Below are 21,178 nucleotides of genomic sequence, written 5' to 3' on the forward strand. Positions count from 1 at the left end.
CTTATTTTACTCTCCTCCTTCAGTATGGTTAACATGTGCTGTGAGATGAGCCCACGCCCTCTCTGCACATATTCAGGGTTCCCTGACGTGGGAAACCACGAGGGTTCCAAAAATAGATGTTTGGGCTTACACGGACAGCACACGAGCACCCCGCGGGCCGCAACTGGCGCGTGTACATTTTCAAAATGGCCACTCGTTGTCGCATTGGATTTTGAGCTGTGTGGTAAGGAAGGATGCGACTTTTAACATACGATATGTGATATGTCTCCCACACTCTTACCCCGCACTTCCTCCTCGTCGCCAATGTTACGGCTCATACTGTGCCTCGGGCCGCCTCACACAACACACACGCATTCACTCAGAGAGACTCGAGGACACGTCTGTTGGCTGTATGGTCCTGGCGGCAAATGCCGTCTGGACCGCGTTTATTCTTTAACACGCATGCGTGCGCCCGAACAAGGCTTGCGCATGCTTAAACGTATCATCACTTCATAACAAACCTGATTAAAGATGCAGAACAGGCCAGAAGCACCAGCCTGGTTGCCTGCCCTGAGTGTTCCTGAATTTGAAGGTCATCCAACTTCAGGTTCAGAAGACAGTTGTTCTCTCACCCAGGGCTAAAGCCAGCAACAGTAAGATAGTAGCCGGTAAGATAGCTCAGCAGGTTGAGCACTCGCTGCTGCGATCTGTGTGTAATCCGCAGGCCGCAAGGCCAGGCCAACTCAGCCTTTCATCCTTGCGAGGTTGATAAATGAGTGCCAGCTTCCGTTGGGATGGTGAATGTATGTAAATATGTTCTAAGCACAGCACTACTCCGTAGGCGCTATATAAATAAGCAATCATGATCAAGATGAATGTATACATGGTTATGGGCCTCAGCATAATTCTGCATGTGCTTGCTTAGAATTTGGGTGATAATGTATTGAATCAACATCTTCCTTTATTAGGAGTGGAATGGTGATTGCTCTCTTCACGAGTGGCATCCCCACTGCCTGAGGTGAAGATGGATCCATCATTGAGAGGAGAGGAGTGGCTATTACACCGGATGGATCTAGTGCCTTCAATAGTTCAGCTGGGAATGGCTCTAGAGGGGAGACTCAGCCTGCAGGACTTCGTGCTGAGCGCAAGGCTTGGTCCACCTCTACCTTTGGAAAGGTGCCCACTTTATGACGCCCAAAGCTCCTCTGAAGATGCCATCCCAGGAACCACGATGGCAACACCCACTGTGCTGATACTCTGAGAGATTTCCTGGATTTTATTTGAAAAACAAACTGGCCAGTCGCTCCCATAGTTCCAGCGAAGGAGGGTTTGCTGTAGCGAGGACCCGAAGGGGTCGCAATTTACCTACTGATTAAAACAGTTATTTTTAAGTAAATAATCAGCCCAACTGTTATGATACTGAGGTTGTGCTTTGTAATATGCTCCTTGATTGATACGATTCTTCATTGCTGAAGAAGCCTGTGCTTTCCTCCAACATCTTTCCAGTTCTTGTTTTTTGAGTTTGGCTTTTGTTAATGTAGTTATGCACCATTTCACATCTGTCTTTTTAGTTGCAGGTGTGAAGGATGTGGATGGGCACAGAGGGGCTTGCATTGGTTGTGCCCTTGGCGAGCCATCTGTGGGACGCAATTTATACTGGCTGTCAAAATATAATATCTAAAATGGAGGCAGAGTATGTATTTAATTATGTATTTATGTTTACATTTGTATAGCGCCTAAACCCTGAGGCGCCAGGGTGCTGCTGCAGACCAGTTACATGATAGATAAAGCTTCAATAGAGGAGTGACAATTTACCCCTGACACACCAACGCGTTAACAGCACAGATTAGAGCGGTAGTCAGAGGTTGTTTCCGAGTAGGAGAACTAGGCAAATAGCCAGGTTTTCAGGGCCTTGGGAAGGCACAGTAGGAATCTTCTTCTCTTAGTTCTGGATGAGGGCGTCCCATTGGTTCAAGGCCACAGATGGGAAGCTCACTCCACCTCCTTTGGCTCTTCTCACTTTAAGGAGGACCAGCCAATTAGCAAGGTGGGATCTTACTGGTCTGCTGGATTTTGATTGTTCGATTTTCTGGGCCAGATATTGGGCCTCATTACAACACGGGTGGTTACTGGTACCGGTAAGGGCACTGGTACCGGTAAGGGCACTGGTGCCGGTAATCCCTTACCACTCAATTCCGAGGTCCCTTTGCGGGTCCTCCCTTAACGGATGGTTTTACCAGCCGTTAAGGACGGGACCCGCAAAGGGATCTTGGAGGTAATTAAGGTACCGCAATTTGCAGTACCATAATTACCACCTTCCCCATTTCCATTGAGCCCTATGGGGGCAAAAATGGGAATGGAGAAGGGCCAATGGTGAATGGGGAATTACCGCCCCGCCAACCTTGGAATGGGGCGGTAATTCTGCCATTCACCATGGCGGAATCGGTAAGGTACCGGCGTCAACCATGGCGCTAATAGCGCCATGGTTAACGCCTAGGTCGTAATGAGGCCCATTGTGGGGCAGCGTTGCATAGCCACTTGTGGGTAAATTACCAAGTTTTGAAGATGATCCTTTCCCTGATGGGGAACCAGTGCGCCGTTTTTCTGGTGGCCGAAGTATGGTCTCTTTTAGGAATATTTAGAGCAGCTAGATAGGAAGTAAAGATGCGAAAGGTACCCAGAATAGTAGTCGAAATATCAGGAAGGACATCTGTACAGAGGTGAGTTTAAAAATCATAAACGTACAGATTAAGACTGTTGAACTATTCCTCTAATTGCATATCTATTTCCTCAATGTATCTGCTTACAACCATTATGTTAAAAATCAGCAATGCGTTCAGTAAGACCCAGGTACACGCGGCGGCAAAGAGGCGGCAGGGCATTGACCAGTAGCGCGGAAAGGGAGGATTTGTGGGGGTCAGATGCATCTTAGAGCACCTCTCATAATTTGTTAGAGGAGAAGTAAGAGGCAATGTGATTGGCTGAGAGGAATATGTGGCATGGAGCGAGGAGAGCATCACCTGCAGAGTAAAGGCACATTCATGAAGATACAAGAGAAGAGAGGCAGGAGAGCAGGTCTTACGCCTGCATCACGATGGAGTCACATGGTCATCATCAGCTGGCCGATTAGAGCGGTGGGGGCAAGTGGGGGTGAAAGTGCAAGCTAGATAGTGATGGCCAAAGGCAGAGGCCAGTGCTGAGATGATGTCCTGTCCGCCAAGGCTTGCTCTATAGAAGGAGCCATAGACCCAGGCTTCAATTTGTGTTTGACGAGATCATGGAGGTAGGGTAATGCCAGAGCAGAAGTGGAAAAGAGACAGAATGGTGGAGGCTGGAGAGAGAGGAAGATACATGGAGGGAAGGGATGAGCTGCGCATTGAGCAGCGGAAGTGGAGTCTGAGTGAGTGCAGTGCAGATGAGTTGGCTGTGAAGTGCAAAGTGGGAGTGTTTGGACAAGCTGGGGTCAAGTAAATAGGAAAGGCATTGGAGATGTTTGGAATGGTGCAATCGCCCGTGGGATTGTTGCGGCATCAGATGGGAGGATCTTAACAGTGCTATTGAGGACATGAGAGAAATAATGAGGGAGCCGGTCTTCAGTGCACAAGGAGAATAGAAACATGGTTTGGGGCAATGAGTTAAAAGGCAATTTGCTTGAATTAAGCCGGGAGGAAGCCCAAGTGGACAGGGGGGGAAATACTTGTAAATGAGGAACGAATTCCTCCCCCATTCCTTACCAGTTTAGGAGAGTGGAGACAGTGGAGAAGTGAGTGTGACATAGCCTTGGTGGGGGGCGATGATGTCTCCGACAGAGCTTGAGAGTGGTATGAGTCAAAGTAGTGAGTGGGCAAGAATGATTGGGCATTCCATAAATCAAGGGCAATGTACTGGTGGACTATTAGAGGTGGGCTAAGGAGAGGCCCCTAGGGAAGATGAGAAGTGTGGTCATGGTTATACCCAATAAAGTGGAACCGGCCATAATGCAACCGGCTGCTCATTGGTCTGAATGTCTGAATGTCAAGAGGGCAGACACAGCCTTTGACTTAGCTGACATTGACCTGTATGAAACAGCACCGAGTGCCAAGTCAGTGCGCGGTGAGTGCTGTCTAAAGTCTAGTTAATAACTCATTATTCCGTATGTTACAGACATATTGGAAGGCTACTCAGAAGTGTGTAGCGTTTGCATTGAAAATACAAAACTGTTAATTTTTTTTACTTCTTTTGGATGTTCTTGGGGGGGGTATTGGGTGCAGTGGTTGGGAGGTGGAGCATAGGGGTGTGTTGACAGGTGTGTATGCCTTTTTTGTCTCCCTAAACCCAAACCACAGATATGTATATTTTGGAAGCTGTGACTCAGACATATATGGGGCTCAATGTGGGCGCTCGCCCTAAGCTGTCTGTGCTGTAATAATGACACCCCAGGAATAAGGCCACTGGAATACAGAATTTGACTTCAGTGTCTGACAACTTCACAGTCGCATCCTTCCCTTAGCAGCAGCTGCCAGCATGAGAAGCGTAAAAGAGCAGCCTGGCATTGCAATGCCAGTACAGGCAATGAGTACACAGCATTCTACACCAGGCAGCCGGAGGCTCTGCAGCGCCATATCCTCGAGTCGTGCTGCAACATACGGTAGCCAGGCAAGATGAACTTCCTTTGAAATTGCCTTACACTACCCGCGGAGGCACAGATACCTAGGATCTGTCCCCGACGGAATCCTCGAAACCAAATAGAGTTTTTATTTGATACACGTCAACAGATGATTGTCAGTTACAGTTCCCGGACTACTTTGCAGTCCAGACATCTTAAATCTATGCCGTAACCCCAGCTTGCTGAACAGAAACTCAGAGGATCCTCCTACCATAATTTTTCTCATCCTGATGAAGGCCGACTTAAGAGCAGCCACGTCATACAGGTCTAAAAGGCCGAAACACAGTAGTTTTGACTCTTTGTCCCAGTGTTTGATTTATACACTGCTGAAGATGTGTGTAGCTAGGCACACTTTAATGATGTTGTACATTTGTCCCCATGTTTTCCTTCAAGGGTTGAAGGGCATGTATATGTTTTGTATTGTGAAACAAGGTATTTGTCTTGGGTGAGCACCAATGTATCATGTGTAGATACTTTTTGTGAATTGATGAGTGTCCTGGAAATATGGTTTAATTTACGCTGAATACAATTTATGTTGTGTATTAAATGTATCTGAAGACGTGAAACCAACTAGTCTTTGATGTGTTAAAAGACTGAAGTGTATGTATTGGGTTTAGTGACCCTGCTCAATCATATGTATTACATGTTAACCCCCCCTGGTTAGAGCAGGGCCGTAACCAGGAGCCCTGTTTCTTCTAATAGGCAATAATACTGCCAGTGTAGCCATCCCATGTGGGTGGTGCTGAGCCGGATAACATCACATCAAGTCCATCTTATACATGAGTGTGCAAGTATATCACTTTGATGTGAACACATAGCACAAGAGTGCAGCAGAACCTGCGGCAGAAGAGTTCACTAATGTTCCACAATAGCCCAGCATCGTGTTACACTATTGCTTCATCGTGCAAACCATGCCAGAATACACAAGCATTTTGCCATAATCCGCTGACTGGGGGAAGGGGCAGCTTTTGGGGGTGTGCTGCCACTCCTTGTTACTAGATGTGAGAGAGAGAAGATATTTCTTGATCATGTGCTGGCAACTCTTATTTAAAATGGGGAACTTTAACATCAAAATAAACACACTCATAAACTAAAACAGGACCGCCTCCAGATCATGATGTTTAAATATTTAATTAATCTTGGAAGCTGTGAACTTTAGGGAGATGGGGGCGGGAGCGGCCGACCCATCCAAACTTGTAGTCGTCAGAGATGTAAAGGAGAGGACATCCCTGACCATTGTGGCAGGTGTCACAGCTTTACTCTGCACATAGAAATGGTCACAAACAGTCCATAGGCGGCGCTCTTGGAGACCAGCAAGAGGTATGCGAACCTTCCAATCTTTGCACTGCTACGAAATGAATCTGAAAAAAATACAAAATAGGAACATTAGTTTCTGACCTTAATTTAGTTTTCCACAACATCCCTTTCCCAGCAGAAACTCTGTTGTGGGGAGGTTGACAAGTACTATGGCACAGAGTCTTTTTTCTGTTTCCATATGTACTACAAATACACCTGTTCCTTGGTCCCTCAATAGAAATACGCATTTTCACAAGTCTGCTGTAGCCTGGATCACCTCCGGCCTGGAAGGCGGCTCCTTTAAAATCTCGTGGCACTTGCAAACCCCTGACTCCTTCTCTCTTCCTGTCAACCTGGGCGCTGTCATTGGACCTCTGCTCTTCACCCTCTGGGCCTCTGCCCCCGGTAGACCTATCTCCTCCTTTGGCTTTCACTGCCAGCTCTTTGCTGACCACTCACAACTCGCTCTCTCTTTCCTCGCTTTCACCCAGCCATCCTGAAGCAGATCGCCAGCCGTCACTGGATGGCTCTCCGCTGCAGCGTGCTCAGCTCTTTAAATCTCGAAGTCTACTTTCACGCTCCTTCCAAAACCGATCCCTACTCCCCACTCCCATCTTCTTCCAACGTGACCTTCTTTCTCACTTGTGAAAGGCTCGCAACCATGGGTTCTTTGTTCATAGTGACCTCTGACCTCAACAATTCTTCGCTACCACTGCCTCTGCTGTTCATAATAACCTTCTCAGCATTAGGAAAATGTGTCCATTTCTATGTCACCCCTCTATGAAAGCTCTAATATACACCCAACGCTCATCGAAATTGACTGGTGTTTGTGCTTCTCCTTGGACTTCCTCTCTACTCCTTCCTCCGTAAGACAAAGTCCTCAGTTTCACTACCCGCACTCTCTACACCCTACCCAGATCCTCTGCCACTTACTCCTACTGGCACCATGCTGCTTGACTCTGCATACACAACCGCTTTCTTTTCAAGTCCCCTTTCTTTGTCTACAAAACTATCAGTGGTCTTGATCCCCAGCACCTGGCTGACTGCATCTCTGTCAACTTGCCAGTTAATTCCCTCCATCCCACCTCTGCACTCAGCATCACTCTCCCATCACTCTCCCATGTCTCCCCCGCGTCTCCTGTTAATTGCGCTCGTCCTACCTGCTTCCCCGGATCCATTGCAACCTGCTGCCCATCACATTTAAAGTCAGACCAACTGTTGATCTCTGCAAACCTCGGCTGAAACTTCACCTCCTGGCCAATGAGGGAGCTCCCTGCAACCCTTCCCTCATACTCCCTTCCTGAAAGCCCCACCTCCTCCAATGCCACATAATAATGTCATTGTGGCATATGTGTACAGTACTCCTAGTCAGTCTGCAGCACTTACTCCACATGTTAATATTTTTCTTTTGCTTTTTACCTGGTCAATAACACATTTTGTTAACACCCTCATAAACTGCTCACAACCTGTTCTCATCTTCATCCTATTGTACAGGCACAATTTCGGGGAATGTTTTTGCCATCTGTAAATGTCTTATTGCAAGTCATTCTTTGCCAAAATTTCTATCTCTGATCTGTTCTTCGAAATCGTACAGATACAAAACATACTCTGAGACCTTAAGGCAGTGCGCTCTGTGCTGCTATTGTACAGAGAGACTGAAGGGAATGAGTGCCCCGACGTAGTACTGATGATTGCTGAATGAACTTGTCGAGCCATAGGAAACAAGCATTGGCATTGGCAACAATGTGGGCTTGTGTGTTGGCATGCGACAGACACTTGGCATGTACTGCCGTAGTCGTATTAACTGGGCATTGATGGTAGCAGGTGCAACATGGTGCGAGTATCTGGGAATCTAACAGCAGTTTCTGCCAAGTGCCTAATACGTACACATAATCCAAAACGGTTGGCTTTGCAAATGCTTGTTTTTACATGGCTTCAGTAAAGGAAAGGCATAGTACTTTCATATATAGTGGCTGAAGCCAGACCTTTTTTTAGACATGTTTATTACACCATAGCGCATTTACAACTCCAATTTAGAGCCCGATTCATGGAATTATTTGCCACAGAAAATAGGGAACTCTTGCGCCAAACTGCGTGAGTAATCCTGTTCGTCGAACCATATAATTGAATGAGCAGGATTTTCCTTGGACTTGCATGGATTTCGTGGCAGTCCGGCATGCCCCTTTGAGCGGCCGAGTGCCTTGCGTGAGACACCACACAGAGCATGAGCGTGACTCTCGCAGAGAGCGGGGAAGGAGGCAGAACACCGAAAATGGGGAAGAGCATGCGAAAAAGTGGGTGTTATGAGGGGCGGCCCGCAGGCAGTCCATCGCATGCCCACTATTGCATGGAAAAATACGTATTCAGGGATCCGACTGAGCAACCTCCCAGCAGGGAAATAGCCACGCAAATCCCTCATACTATCCGGCACCCAAAGGCAGGTATACACACAGTTGCGGGTAGGAATCATTGCGCAGAGGTAAGATCGGGTGTTGGATTTAGGGGTGAGAGCATGCAGCCGGGTTTCCGATTTAACCTAGGGGTGCTCCTACGCTGTGTAGCAGGGTGCAGGAACGGTTTATGGGGGAGTGCATGCAGATTTTCTGAGTTTTACCTGAGCTACATTAAACTGTACACATGTTGCCGGGGTGCCGGTAGCAGTTATGGGGACCCCGCGCAGGGTCTCTGAGATGCAAGCATGCTTGCGTGGGACCCCACGCACTGTTTTCAGGGTGCATGTATTCACGCCCGGGGAGCCCACAAAGTTGGCTATTTCTGGCTGTTTCTGATTTGTGTCGGGGCGTGTCGGGGGCGTTCTGGCCGAGACTTGCGTATATGGTTACTTTGCACGTACAATTCCATGAATACGCATTGACGTTCTCGAAGGGCGGCCGTTACGATATTTCTGCACATTTTACCATGAATCGGGTCCTAAGTCATTCCCTCTACCCCCTGTTAACTTAACTGCTTATTGCAACAGCTGCGCCCTGCCACCCCCGCTTCGCTCTGTCTTCCTGCTGGGCCACCATGGAAATGGAAGAGGGGGCTCAGCTTAGAGCACCCTCTTCCAGATCTCTGCCTCTGTCACCCTGTGTAAGGATTTTCGAGGTGACCTGTTTATTGAAAGAAAATATATTGGTTTTAGCACCCCGGTTTACCGGATTGGCAACCTGGGGTGCTACTAGCAATAATCACCCGTTCAGTGGGCTGGAATGGGTTATAACGGCACCGGGGACCCTCGTTAAAGGCCCTCGCTATGATTGGGCATTTAACTTTGGCCCCGGGCCGTTATCACCCGTTACAGTCCATGAAACAGGTGGTTAGTGCTTAATTATAAAACAGAGATTTATAAAAGTATAATAATTTTCTTAAAAGTCACCCAGGTAAAATTCTAGTAAAGGTTAAACAATAAAAAATCAAACAATAAGTATGACATTTCAGACATCATTGTTATTTGACTGCTGGAAGCAAGACAAGGCGGAGCAACACAGGTTCGATCCCCGGGTCCGCACTTAGAAACCTCTGGGTATTAAGCGCGCTATAAATAACCAATGAGAATGCAGAAGTAGATTGTGCATCGCCTCAGCACCCTCTGTGCAAAACAGGGGCATTCTGTGGAATGTAGGCCTGGATCTTGCTTATGGGGGCATTTGATAACATTATAAATGAACAACTGAACTTGAAAATGTACACTTGAAAAAGAAGAACACATTTATGAATTAAATTATTTGAGAGCTGTGAACACGTGGTAACATGTACTGTCCCTGCAAGTGACCTGTGTATGGTAAACATGCTAACATCTTTAGTGGTGAAGCTCTTGCACCGTGTGGTGAACACCAGAGACCTTCTCTTACTCACCTTCCGTTACACCACATCCTGGGGAAAGAAAAGAAACCAGAGTTAAGAACAGATCTTACGCACAGTTTCATCCTAGTGGAAATATGATCGATAATCGTAAATATTGGCTATAAATCATGAAATGAGAGACTGCAGTAAGATTGAAGGTTGAGAGCCAGACTTTGGGGGCCTGCACCCCTCTGCTATTAGAGGAATGGCAAAACTGAACCAAACATGTTTAGGTTCCAGAGAAAAGTGATAGGAATTACTTTCAATACCATGGAGAGAGTGAAGTGAACTCTGTTATGAGACCTCCGACCCCCAAGCCCCCTTGGCACAGTTGAGCCTTTGTTGGTGAGTGATGCCTTCTTAAGGTGCTTTCATGAGTGCGTGCTTTCCCAGCATGCATCATCAAAACAAGATCTTGGGGGACCCCTAACTGAGAATAGCTGCGTTTTGGGTGTAGCAAAAACGTTGTTAAACATGTGTTTTCTCTCTCTCCTGACCCACTTACACCTGGCAAGGGACTTCCTTGCATGCTGCTACTTGCAAGTCCTAATCTTGTGTGCAAACAACCTACAGAACCAATTCTTGGGACTTTGAATGGAGGTTAACCTCGTCTACAGGGGGCTGTAACAGTAACAGCCTTAAGTCCCAAAGGCTCAGGGGTGGAAAGGAAGAAGAACCCTGTTCAGCCGCTCTTTTCTGGTGGTAAAGAGCAGGCGGCACAGCTGGTGTGTGGAGGCGGGGGCAGAAGGTGGTGTGTCATTAGGAGTCTGAGCATTGGCGGGCGGGCAACTGCATGCAGTGTTTAGGATAGTGAGGTGTGGGTGAGGGAGCAGTTGGATCGGCCTTATATATGGTATATGGCTGCGCCATGGCAAGAACTAAGTCCACCCAGCAATGTAGCGAGCGAAGCCTGGAGCAAGAGGCCGATCGGCCAGCACACCTGATAGTAGCGGGGCAGGACCAATCATCACCATTCATTCAGCCATATACTCTACACCTGGAGTATGGGGTGCCTCCCCAGGGCGTCCACTGCTGTGCAAACTCTTGCATTTATTGGGTCTTCGGATATTGAAGCATATTATACATTGCATATTAACCCCATGATGCTTGCTATATAGTTATGCTCATTGACCTTGCACATGCTGCCCTGTTCCTCGGGGCCATGGTATCATGTCTATACAGAGTTGCACATGTTCTGACCCTGTCCTGACTCTGCATTGTGTCCCTGGTTTTGTCCTGGTAGCAGGGGTTGCACAGATAGACCTCAGCTGCCCATTGGGGTACATGGTCACTCAGCCCTGTATGGATTAGATATTATTAACAGGTTTGCCCATAATCCACCCGTGTGTGGTGATCATTGCTGTGTGTGTGTGTGTGTGTGTGTGTGTGTGTGCGACACACACACACACACACACAACACACACACACACACACACACACACACACACACACACACACGATTACAATGTCATAACTTAATGGCATAGATATAGGTTTTGCTACATAGACCTCCATAGAACAGTCAGCACCTCTAGGTGCACGGAAACTTTTGTTCAATAAGGTTCGGTGCTGCTCACTCGCGTCTTACCTTCGCGGCCTTTGGTCTCCCTGGAGACCGTGATATTCTCGGGGTCGAAGTACACGCTACACCTGAAGGTATTGTGTGGGTTCATCCAGTCCATCTTCGTAAGCCGGAGTCGGCTGCTCAGGGAGTACATCCTGTCACTGCCCCGGGTGGGGGAGTCATCGGTCTTTACCCCGGTGGTCGTCACCTGGTCATTCACAGACCACCTCAAGGTGACGTGGTCAGGGTAGAAATTGGTCGCCAGACACACCAGCGTGGCTTTGCCCTTTTTTTTAATCTCTTGTGGTGATGGATCGAAAAGGACGACGCTCGGTTGGGTGACGCTGAGCCCCTCCTCTGAAAGTCACAGTAAACACAGATGCGAATTACGATGAGTTTCACCAGAGAATCCTGACATTACGTGCACCGTGCCCGGTGCATTTCACTGTGAAATGTAGACATCTGATGTTGTTTACTTAGCGTGCATCTAGATAATACGAACAGTTCATGCACTGTATAAAGCGTACACATCACATGCTGAAAGAGCTCGAGGGCTAGGAAACTCCCCCCCCCCCCAAAGCGGCATGTAACTGGAATAAACTTCCTGCATCTATGAGATCAGAGGAAAGTTACACTACATTCCGACAACTTTGAAAACGTCCCTGTTCGAATAAATCAGACCCTGGCCTTCTGTATATTTTTAGGTCATCTGTTTTGCCCCCTGATGCCTGCGGGCTATGGCGTGGTAGAAATACATAAATAAATAAATAAATAAATACGTACGTATCAAGGAATGCAAACATTTCAAGCTTCGTACTTGGTGTGCATGGTAGAGAATGTAAACAGTTGATGTACTCTACCATGTACGTATATAATAAGGAATGCAAACACTTGGAGTATTGCACTTGGTACGCATGTTGGTGAATGCACACACGTGGAGCACTGTACTCAGTGTGCATTCTGGAGACAACACACATTTGAATTGTTGTACCGAGTGTACATAGTTCATTGAGAAAACATTTGATGTGTTGTACCCAGTGTGCATACTATACAATGCACACATTTGCAGTGTTGGAGTCAGTGGACATGCAAACATGTTATGTGTTGTTCCCAGTGTGCACACTATATAATGCAAACATCTGAGGTACTGTGGTCAGTGTACCTACTAGAGACAACAACAATGTGACAGGTTGTACCCAGTGGACACACCATGTATTGCACAGATCTTGAATACTGAACTCGATATGCATTCTAGAGGCTGCAGCATTTGATGTGTTGTACACGGTGTGCATGCTATGGAATGCGAAAACGTAGTGTACTCTGTGTGTATGCCGACAGCAAACAGTTGATGTAGTGTACCCTGTATGCATACGACGAATGGAACCATTTGGAGTATTGGACTTGGTGTGTTTCTAGAGACAGCAACCCTTTGATGTGTAGTACTCGCTGTGATTACTAGGGAATTCAATCATGTGTACAATTGCACACTGTGTGCACCTGGGCAATGCAGACATGTCATGATTTGCATATGTAACGTGCATTGTGGCCGAATTGCACACTAGCAAATGCAACCATTCAATAAATGCCAATCTGCATGCATGCTAGACAATGCAACCATGTTATTCATTTTGCTTTACGTGTGTACTTATGCATGCAAACATGTGTACTGTGCTTGGATTGTGTACTAGCAAATGGAAGCATTTGTGGGCAAAGTAGAGAGTGTACACATTTGGAATGTTGCACGTGGCATGCATTTGTTGTGCATAATTGTGAGTGCAAATATTCCTTTTATTGTATGTATCACATTTTGACTAGAGGATGTGAATATTGCATTGACTTTCCGTGTTGCATGAACCTCCCTAGGGAATGAAAACATGTAATAATTGTGCTTGCTGCACATTTCTAGCGAATGCAGAATCTTCCTTATTTACTTATTTAGCTTGCTGCATTTGCCTAGAGTATACAGACATGTCATTATTTAGCTTGCTGCAGTTACAGGAGAATACAGACATGTCATTATTTAGCTTGCTGCATTTGCCTAGAGTATACAGACATGTCATTATTTAGCTTGCTGCAGTTACAGGAGAAGGAGAATACAGACATGTCATTATTTAGCTTGCTGCAGTTACAGGAGAATACAGACATGCCATTATTTAGCTTGCTGCATTTTCCTATAGCACAGAGACATGTAATTATTTAGCTTGCTGCAGTTACAGGAGAAGGAGAATACAGACATGTCATTATTTAGCTTGCTGCAGTTACAGGAGAATACAGACATGCCATTATTTAGCTTGCTGCATTTTCCTATAGCACAGAGACATGTAATTATTTAGCTTGCTGCAGTTACAGGAGAATACAGACATGTCATTATTTAGCTTGCTGCATTTTCCTAGAGTATAAAGACATGTAATTGTTTAGCTTGCTGCAGTTACAGGAGAATACAGACATGCCATTATTTAGCTTGTTGCATTTTCCTATAGCACAGAGACATGTAATTATTTAGCTTGCTGCAGTTACAGGAGAATACAGACATGTCATTATTTAGCTTGCTGCATTTTCCTAGAGTATAAAGACATGTAATTGTTTAGCTTGCTGCAGTTACAGGAGAATACAGACATGCCATTATTTAGCTTGTTGCATTTTCCTATAGCACAGAGACATGTAATTATTTAGGTTGCTGCAGTTACAGGAGAAGGAGAATACAGACATGTCATTATTTAGCTTGCTGCAGTTACAGGAGAATACAGACATGCCATTATTTAGCTTGCTGCAGTTACAGGAGAATACAGACATGCCATTATTTAGCTTGCTGCAGTTACAGGAGAATACAGACATGCCATTATTTAGCTTGCTGCTGTTACAGGAGAATACAGACATGTCATTATTTAGCTTGCTGCTGTTCACTGGAGAATGCAGACACTGTATTATTTTGCTTGCTGCATTTTGTTAAGGAATATAAGCATCTAATTATTTTTGCTTGCAGGAGAATGCAGACATTGTAATCTTGTGCGTGCTGCATTTTCCTGTGGAATAGAAGCTCTTCATTAATTTGCTTGCTGCAGTTTACAGGAGAATGCAGACATTGTATTATTTTGATTGCTGTATTTCACAGGAGAATGCAGACATTTCATTATTTTTATTCCTAGAGAATATAGGCCTTTAATTATTTGGGTTACTACAGTTTAAAGGAGAATGCAGACATTTCATTATTTGGTTTGCTGCATTTCACAAGAGAATTCAGTAATTTCATTATTTTGTTTGCTGCATTTCACCGGAGAATGCAGACATTTCATTATTTTATTTTCTACATTTCACCATAGAACACTGATATTGTAATATTATGTTTGCTGCAGTTGACAGTAGAGTGCAGACAGGTCCATTAGGTGTTCTCATGGACACGACACAATGGGTGACCATCACATAATGGACTAACTGTAATTACTATCACATTCTAAGAAAATAAGTGCGTTTTGCTTTAGTAATATATTAAATCGATTTACTGAATCTTCCAGCTGCAGCGGTGACGTTGCAATAGTACCGGGCAATGACACACTTCTACGCGCAGTCATGCTGTGGAGGACTGCGGTACAATAACCCCCAGAAACAATACACACCCTGCATGTGTTGACTGGGTCGGGTCTTCATGCGCCGCCTTCCCCCATGCACCCTCGATGAGCAGCAGGGTCACTGGGAGAAAGCAGTTCTAATGTAATTATTTGTCATTTGATTGCATGCGTTACTTGAATTTCGGGGTCCAACTCACCACTGAATCTTAACCCATGTCAGGTTATTCTGTATACTCACCATCTAGCGGAGTCAAAACCTTGCATTCTGCTGAAAAACTTCAAACAATGCAAACACAGCACTAAGAGAAAGTGGCTTAGTCTGAATTCATTTGGACGCACTGCCTGTCCCTGCAGGGTCCAACCGGAGGCCAGGGGATCGAAATATTAGCCTTGAACTTGCTGCTTATTCCACTGCTGAATAGCCCCCCACTCCCCCCCACCCCAATCGCACAACCGCCCTCCACCCTTCTTCCTGTTTGCAATAATTACAAGAAGGTCTAACACAGCTGGACACCACATCTTTAATGGCCAACGGATGTGTCTTAAGCAGTCACTTTGGTGCCGGGGCCGAATTCCTGCTGGTACCAGGAGCACAGGCGGACAAGGCGGCCTTAAAACGAATGCCCCGGGCGACCCCAACATGAGTCTTACTAAGGCTGACTGTATTTCTATGCATGCCATCAAAGACTCCAGGTACTGCCTGCATTAGGCGCTGGCCCTCAACATCTCTGGGTCAGTGCAGAAAATCATAGCTACAAAATACAACAGTAGACATTGAGAGTATAGAAATCTTCACGAAAAGGTGGTTTGGAGGTTTAAGGCATTTTTGATGCCATCCAACTCTTTGCAAAGCAGCGTGTCCTTGTTTGATATTGTATGGGGACATGTCCATTTTGGGTGTAAAGACTCCCAGTATGTCCCTAAAACCCTAGCTTTGGTTCCATGGCCAAAGTACTGCGCAGAAACAGTCCCGGAGCACACTGTTTTTCCGCGGCCCCAAACAGCTCTTCGGGGGCTCTGCCTCTTCTTGAGGTTCAACCTTTTGTTATCAACATACAAGACTCTCAGTTAGCACAGGTGCTACCAAGGCTATAAACCGCCACTCTCCTCTTTCTCCAGCTTATGCATCTCTTAAACCGGCCCCTCCCGCACCCCCAGGAGAATGCCTGCGTGTGGAGCCCCTGTTAACATGTTAGCATATGGTACATAATGCAGGCTAAAAGCTAAGATGCACAATTACACAATTGGCTTTCAAAAGGAGTTATGCTTATGAAACCTCTCATGAAACCTCTTAATATTTTACTTAGATTAAAAACAGCATTTTCCTATAGCGAATACGTGTTTCCCTTTTCTACCAAACGTCTGACTGCCCCACTATAAACTAGGATAATAACCCCAACCCTATAATGCCCTCTGGAGAGTGTTACATTAGTGCCCCACCCTAGCCTGACAAAAAGACAGACTTCTTTGTCACTACTTTATGACGTCAATTTCCAAAACTCTCTCTTTATTCTCTGCTGCAGGACTCCTGCTCTCTGGACCAGTGCGTATTTAATCCAGTATAATACAGCGGCTAGAAGGGTCTCACCTAAGTCCTGATTTGCGCAGTGCTAACGTTACGCAAGCCTGTGGAGACGCGCGCAGGGTAGCAGGGGGTGGACGCTTCTGAGCAACATTTCAACCTTTTCTCCCAGCATACCCGGATACCCATCGAATTATTCCCCAAGAAGCTATCAGTAGTAACTCTGACTTACTCCTGACTTACAACTGACTTACTCTTGCAAAGAGAAGAGTGCACCAGACTCGACAGGAGTAAGTTTTCAGTGAATCACAGGGGAGTAAGCAAGAGGCAGTCGTGCTAGCTTCATGGAGTAGACAGGTTGTAGGTCTTTAGGCGGCTGAAGGGGAGTTCTTACCGAGGACTGTGAGCGTGGTCCCTTCTCCGAAGTACAGAGCTCTGGCAGAGCACAGCCTCAGGAGGCTGATAGAAAACTCCAGTGCATGGAGCAGGCGCTGAACCTGCCACGAGCGTCAATGGACAAGGTGTCCTCTCTCTGCCAACATTCCCTGAGACTCCCCAGCACCTCATCGCTGCCCCCCTCATGGCTTGTAATCACTGGGGAATTTGGGGCATGCAAACTATTATAAGAATTTCTGCAACTCACAAGGTCAAACATTGGGACAGGTTGGCATGAGGTCACTCATTCTAGAAATCAGACTCACAGCAGGACAGACACATGGCGCATCAGGAATGCTCTTGCCTTCAATAACATGTGAAAATAATGTATGTGTCTTAAATTGCTATCCTTCCGGAGAATAAGGTGACTACATGTCTCTGAAAATTGAATAGCGCTTTTGCTCGGAGTGTAACCAATTCAGAATATGCCTTCCGCTGCTGCTAAAGAACGGCGCCCCCCCCCCCCCGACACATGGTCACTTTGGGGGTCAGAATCAGATATGGAGAGAAACCTCCACACCTTCCATCAGCCAAGGTTCCTGCTTCTCCAGGAAGGTCTCCTGCAGGCAGTGGACATCAAAGAATCCCAAACACTTCCCATCAGAAGATTTCCTGGCTTGGTGTGTAGATTGAAAACCATAAAAGCTGCCACATTGCTTAAAAATCTATTGAAACTTTTACATATACCGAAGGGCTTTTCTACAGCTTGTAAAATGTGGTAGACACTTAATTTGACCACCTGATTACATACAATTTGCTGGGATCCATTCACACTTGTGGGCAGACACTGATTTAAACTATCTCTGAGAGAGACTATTTAATTCACAACCCAGTCTCAGGCATCACCTCTGACTTGCCCCTTCCTTAGCCAAGAGTCAGAGTCACTTTCTTTGTGAATGTCATTGTTTTGCCCCAAGAGTAATTTAGGAGTACATTATAGTTAGTCCCAGAAAATTCTCTGTGACTTAAATAGACTCTATGAAGGAGTAAGTCAGAGTCAGCGCAAGTAACTTCTTTGGAAATCAGATCTATTATCTCCAGTCCCATGAAAGGTATTCTACAGTTTTCACTTTTGCACTTTCTCACTCTCTGTGCAATGCTGTACCCGGTAAAGGGCTGGCATGTTTGCAGTTCACACAGACCCCTTGGGAGAAACCAGAGAAGCTGCTGCTTGTGCCGTAGTGCCTGCATGACCCTTGCTCACACTGTAACACTTGTCGGGTCTTTTGTGGGACACTATACCTTGCAATAGAGCCGCAGTGTCTTGTGCCCCTTCTAGCAGGAAGACAACTCGAAACGTCCGCGAACTGAGCCTGGGTCACACATGTTGAGGCCGTTAAGGTGTTTTATTAAATATGCAAAACCACATTGAGGAGACCAGCTTTACATTCCAAACTGACCGTTCACTTCCTGGTAAGCACGCCCGATAATACACAGGTTTCCTTACCTAGCACGGTTAGTTTTGTCCCCTGGCCGAAGCGAGCAGCATCGTAGGAGCACAGTGATCACACCCCCGCGCAATACTCTGTTCCCCACAGAATGGGGTATTTCCCCCACTAATCGGGTCGGAGCTGACCCCTCCCCAGCCCCTTGGCTGGACCAGCTGTACTGGAGCATTATCGCAGCAGTTGCTGCTTCGAGGATGAAGTTCCTTCATGCCACTGGTCACCCACACAAAGACCCTAACCTCAGGGCCCACAATGCATTGCAACTTGCCTGACTGACCACCATATAGTGCCCCAATTATTAGTACCTGGGGCCAAAGAACTGTTTAGTAACAATGTTAGTACTTTGCATTTAACAATATGATAGAGATCTCACCAAGCACGGTTAACTTGGTCCCCCGGCCGAAGTGCTGTGCAGTGTTCCACACAGCGCTTCAAGGCCGCGCAAAATATTTAGCGCCTTTTGTGGGCATTATTTTCACTGCTGATATTGGCTGAAAACCCCTTCATATATTTGGTAAAGTAATTCATACCATAAATATTTAAAGATAGTCTAACTCCATTTCCATAGGTCAATTGCCTTCAACTTATCTGCATACGAAGCAATCATGAAACATGACACGAAGATACTATATATGGTTCCATGCCATGTCATGCATGACATCAACAGGGAAAACATAATATAGATAGTCACCTTATCCGATTCAAAACTGTACATCGATTGCAAATCAAATATTCCTATTCTGTATTTATTTTATTGTAAAAGGCGATCCCAGCTACCAGGTACACCCCAGAGTCAGCTGCAGATGTAAACAATACAAATAACCGTGATGATGCGTTATTAATAAATAAGGATTCAATATTACAATACCTGTATTGATAAGTGCTGCGCAACAGCATCGCGCCGCTACTTACTGAAGGAAAACTCGTTCCATTGTTCCAAAGTCTGGAAGTTGCAATAACCATCATTCATAGAGAATCTTCAATTTGCGGAAAAAAAAATCCCTCGGATAACATGCAACACCAACATCTTAAATGTGGACATACATCTCGTACTAAAATATCGTTCTCATAACATGTGAGGAAAGCTGCACCCGGGCGCCTATTGCCAATAATGCCCTTCTGGCTCAGTGTTTCTGTAAAGGCCCCCCATACACTTGCACCACAGTGCCCCCTGTCCCCACGGCATTACAAACTCATACAAAAAGGCCCCTCCCCCTGGCACGCCCCATTGGTTGGCTGAGAAGCCTGGGAGCTCTTTCTGGCAGCCGGAGTGTGTCACCGGAAGTGTGCAAGGCTGCTGCAGGGGGTGGACTGAGGCCGCGTGCACCCGCCTATACGGATGTAGCTTCTAAACCACGCGTTACCCTGAATGCACCTGCTCTGCTCCCTCTACCTCTGCCCTTCAGACAGCATGTTTCTACCCCCCCGACCCCCCCGCCTCCCTTTCTGCCACTCGGCGCCTTATTCAAAGTGTGTAACTGGGAAAAGGTATGCAATGAAAAAGCTGTTATTCAAAAATATATATCTCAGAGGTGTCTTTTTGCCAAACTGCGGGGAGGGGGAGTGGCCAGGGTGGGCTGGGAGCCAAAAGAGGCCATAGAAGCAATGTTTAAAGTGTCCCCATGTTACACATCTTCAGCAAACCCGACCATTGTCCTGTGTGGAAATACCGCACGAAAGAGGCCCAGGGGGCAAAGGCCTGCCGGGAAATCTTCAGAGTTCCCTATGAGCCTGGTCCACTCCTGGGAATGGTGCATTTTTGGTGCATTACAGCTCTGAAAACGCAACAGAGGAAGGTCTGCGTGCACGGTGCCCTTCTCTGGCTCCCTGCAGGACAGTAGAAGTACATTTCTGATGCAAAGGTGTAGGGTGGGGAGGGAGGAAGGAGGGGTAACCGGTTATGGTCTTTTTCTTCTTTCCATAGTAAACACTTGTCTCTAGAATGATTGAACTTCCATTCCAGCACACCACAGGCACCATGAGATGCATGGCACACGCCACTCAATCCCGATGCCTACATCAGGTGCCTACATCAGGTGCTGCAACGCATCATACATCACTTGCACAGGCACACTGCAAAGCGTAGGAGGGGCCTTCTATTCCCTACTCTTACAGGCACCTGTAATCTGCCGGTATTACCGGCACCAGTGGTACTGGCAATCCCCTCATGGGGCCTCATTAGGACTCCGGGCGTAGCTGTGCCGATAAAAACGGCAAGCTGTCTCCGGAGTGGTGTTATTTTCCGGCGCCTGGCAGTCCCTGAAGCCAGGCGCCAGAAAATATTACTCCCCGTTCCCTTTTGAGTCCCATAGGACTCAATGGAAATGGGGACCACGGGAGCACTGGCACTGTGTGCAACAGTGTCGGTGCTTCCGTCAAAGTCTGTGGGCGGGTGCCTTTCTGCCCTCCAGGTCAGATCAGGCGGGCCCGCCCGCAGAACTTGGAGTGTGCCGGTCTGGTAACAACAGTGCCGGTAGCTTACTGGCACCATTGTTACCGGACCGGCATACTCATAATGAGGCCCATGGAGTCCTATGGGACTCAAAAGAATGGGTAGTTCCCTACCCTTAGTGGCACCTGTAATCTGTCGGTATTACTGTTTCCCGGTATTCTGGCAGTGCTACCACCAGGATACCGGCAAACGTTTAATAAGGGCCAAAGACTGCACTAAAGCCCATGAGCTGTCATACAAGTCGACAGCAATAAGGAGCCGCTGCAGACCAAGCTTCATGCACACACACCAGAAACACACATATGTTATGTTATGTTATGTTATTTTGCACTTATATAGCGCCTTATATACCATTGGTATGGTCTGAAGGCGCTGGTAGGTTGAACGCCCTTGGGAACCGAAGTTCTTGTCAGTAGAGGGAGGAG

General features: G+C 46.6%; 1 gene segment (V, D, J or C); it reads right to left on the reverse strand.

The window, feature by feature from the left end:
• Positions 1–5,736: 5,736 nt before the first annotated feature.
• On the reverse strand, positions 5,737–19,490 carry LOC138580099 (T-cell receptor beta-1 chain C region-like). The segment is given in 4 exon segments: positions 5,737–5,985; positions 9,779–9,796; positions 11,355–11,687; positions 19,214–19,490. Coding segments are annotated over 4 exon segments (522 nt in total).
• Positions 19,491–21,178: the final 1,688 nt, after the last annotated feature.

The sequence above is a fragment of the Ambystoma mexicanum genome, chromosome 3p (assembly GCF_040938575.1).
Source record: "Ambystoma mexicanum isolate Mex_15411 chromosome 3p, UKY_AmexF1_1, whole genome shotgun sequence".
NCBI classification, from domain to species: domain Eukaryota; kingdom Metazoa; phylum Chordata; class Amphibia; order Caudata; family Ambystomatidae; genus Ambystoma; species Ambystoma mexicanum.